The 2702-nt window shown below is 37.3% G+C and overlaps 1 protein-coding gene across 1 annotated transcript; it reads right to left on the minus strand.

The window, feature by feature from the left end:
• Window positions 1-1324: 1324 nt before the first annotated feature.
• Window positions 1325-1909, minus strand: LOC107478962 (uncharacterized). Its single transcript, XM_016099118.1, has 2 exons — window positions 1571-1909; window positions 1325-1480 (listed from the first exon to the last, which is right to left on the minus strand). Exons 1-2 carry the CDS (start codon window positions 1907-1909, stop codon window positions 1325-1327), a joined length of 495 nt encoding a protein of 164 aa, XP_015954604.1.
• Window positions 1910-2702: the final 793 nt, after the last annotated feature.

Raw genomic sequence — 2702 nt, forward strand, 5'->3', positions numbered from 1 at the left:
GCATAGTAATTGAAAAACTATATAATAAATATTAGGAGAGAGAGGGGTTCGATACTTCCAGAAGAGGGGGGTTGGGAATTATCGTTGTGAAGTGGGCTTGAAATATGGGATGGATCAATGGGTAAAGGAATGGGTCCAATAAGAATGGATCAATGGGTAAAGAAATGGGTCCAATAGGAATGGAGGGTGTTTTTGAATTATTGATATTATTTGGGCTTGGATTATTTTAATGTGGGATAAGAATGGGATCATTTTGTGTGGGCTGTTGATTGAATTTGGCTATGAGAAAAATAAGCTTATAAAAGATCACATTTTTGAAAATCAGAATTTTCTTATGTTCAAAAAGATAAACAATATATCTTTTAAAACTATTTTGATAACCAAGAAAAATACCCTTTTGTGCTCTTGAATCAAATTTAGAACTATGACTCAAAATAGTTGAAACAGAGTATAAGCAGCCGAAAACTTTGAGTTCATTGTAATCGGGTTGTTTTTTAAATAGAGTTTTAAAAGAGGTTTTAAAATTAAGAATGGTAGATGGAACTCTATTTTATCAAATAAATTGCATAGTTAATAGCATAAGACCAAAAAGTAATAGGCAAATTTGATTGAAACATGAGAGCACGAGCAACATTCAAAATATGTTGATGCTTACGTTCGACTCTTCCATTTTGTTAGGGAGTTTCAACGCAGCTTCGTTGATGAATAATGCCTTTCGATGAATACAAGGATGTCAAAAGAAATTCTGGACCATTATCTGATCGAATAAATTTAATCTTAGAGTTAAACTGTGTTTTAACCAAAGCAATAAAATTTTTGATATGTTGAGATACCTCACTTTTTGATTTTAACAAGATGATCCAAGTAAAGCGGCTAAAATCGTCAACTATGGTTATAAATTATTTGTGATTATGAATTGAATTTTGACGAAAAGGTCTCCATATATCCATATGTAATAATTCAAATTTCAAGGTTATATGCCTTGTGATGTATGCCATTTTTCTAAACAACGAAATTCAAATTTTGACGAAAAGGTCTCCATATATCCATATGCTCGCTTTATTATTACAGAAAGCTGATTAAGGCTATATGTTGGGCTTGGGTCAGTCCAAGAACTGGTTCAGTTGGTGCCCTAATAGCCTGTTTTTCTTGAACCAGGCTGTACAAAGAGGATGATGGTGTGGCACCATTGGAGAACAGAGTAGGGTTAGCAACGGAGGAAGCGGCACTGTTGATGGAGGGAGCAGCGTGATCACAGCACGCGGTCGTCCAGGGTATCGCGGGTGTCCAGGTGGATACCCGTGCTTTCCATAGCACACGTCCACTATGTGCCCTGTTCTGCCATAGTGAGTACACTGCTTGGAGGAATTCCCGCCGCGTCCTTTGCTAGAGAAACCAGAGCCGCGTCCATGACCGTGTCCTGGTCATTGACCTTCAATGGCGGCAGCAATAGTTCGTTGTTCATCCAGAATTCCAGAAGCTGCTTGTAATTGTCTTTCCTACTGAATTACCATGGCAAAAACTCAATTGACTGAGGCAGAGGATCAAGGAGAAGCAATTGGGATCTTACCACTGAAAAATGTTCATCAAGTCCTTTCAAGAATCGGATGATGAAGTTTTGGTTACGATAAGTCTTTGCAGGACATGTACAGAGAGGGAGAGGGCATGAATTTTCTATCTCTTCCCATAGAGTCTTTAGGGCAGTGAAAAAGTCAGTGACAGAGAGTGAACCTTGTTTGAGTGCATAAATTTTCTCCTGCAATTCAGCAATGCGCAATAGATCCAACTGTGAGAAGCGATCTCGAAGATCTTCCCAAACAGAAGAAGCAGTAGACAGATAAATGACACTTTGGATAATGGAAGGTGAAAGGGAATGAAATAGCCAGAAAAGGACTAAATTATTGCACATTTTTTAGGCAGGATAAACTGGTCATCAAGTGTAGGAGAAGGGATTGAGCCTATCAAGAAGCCATATTTGTTTTTGGAAATTATGGCCACAGAAAAGGAATGATACCAAGAATGGTAGTTGTTTCCTGTGAGTACAGGGGAAACAAGAATTGATGTTGGGTTCTCACTTGAGTGTATATAGAAGGAGAAGGAGAAGGAGAATAAGGTGTTCCACTTGGATTTGTAGTCTTTACCATGGATGGATGGATATAGTAGAGCTTTAAAGCTCTGATACCATACTGAATTCTGGGCAGTAAGGAGAAGAGAAGTGTAAAATTTGTATAATATTTTTCTCTTGATTTATTCTGCTGTATGCTACTGTAATATATATAGCTTTTACAAGCTCATCATAAATACAATCATATCTAGCAAATCTTCCTAATTTGAAGAATATTCTAATAAGATGCTAATAAAATAAAGAATAAAGTTGACTCACACATTCCAGAATAATAAAGGAAGGTAAAATATACATGTGATATAATAAAAGAAAAATATAGAGTTGTTGATCATCTTATTTAGGCTTGTTTATTATGGAGTACTCTTGGGAGTACTGGCCAAATGGTCTAATATGCCCCCACAAGTTGGCGGATGATATACGTCAAGAATCTCCAACTTGAATAAATTGGTACGAAAGGAATGTGTTGGGAGAGGCTTGGTAAATATATCTGCCAATTGGCGCGAAGATGGGACAGGAAGTAACTTCATTATGCCAACTTGAGCCTTTTGACGAACCAGATGACAATCCACCTCCAAGT

Source organism: Arachis duranensis, chromosome 3 (assembly GCF_000817695.3).
Source record: "Arachis duranensis cultivar V14167 chromosome 3, aradu.V14167.gnm2.J7QH, whole genome shotgun sequence".
NCBI lineage: Eukaryota > Viridiplantae > Streptophyta > Magnoliopsida > Fabales > Fabaceae > Arachis > Arachis duranensis.

Coding starts and splice junctions, on each gene's coding strand:
- LOC107478962 (XM_016099118.1), bottom strand. CDS start 1,909: ATGTGCAATAATTTAGTCCTTTTCTGGCTATTTCATTCCCTTTCACCT. Junction 1,481..1,570: donor TTGATGAACATTTTTCAGTG/GTAAGATCCCAA, acceptor AATTACAAGCAG/CTTCTGGAATTCTGGATGAA.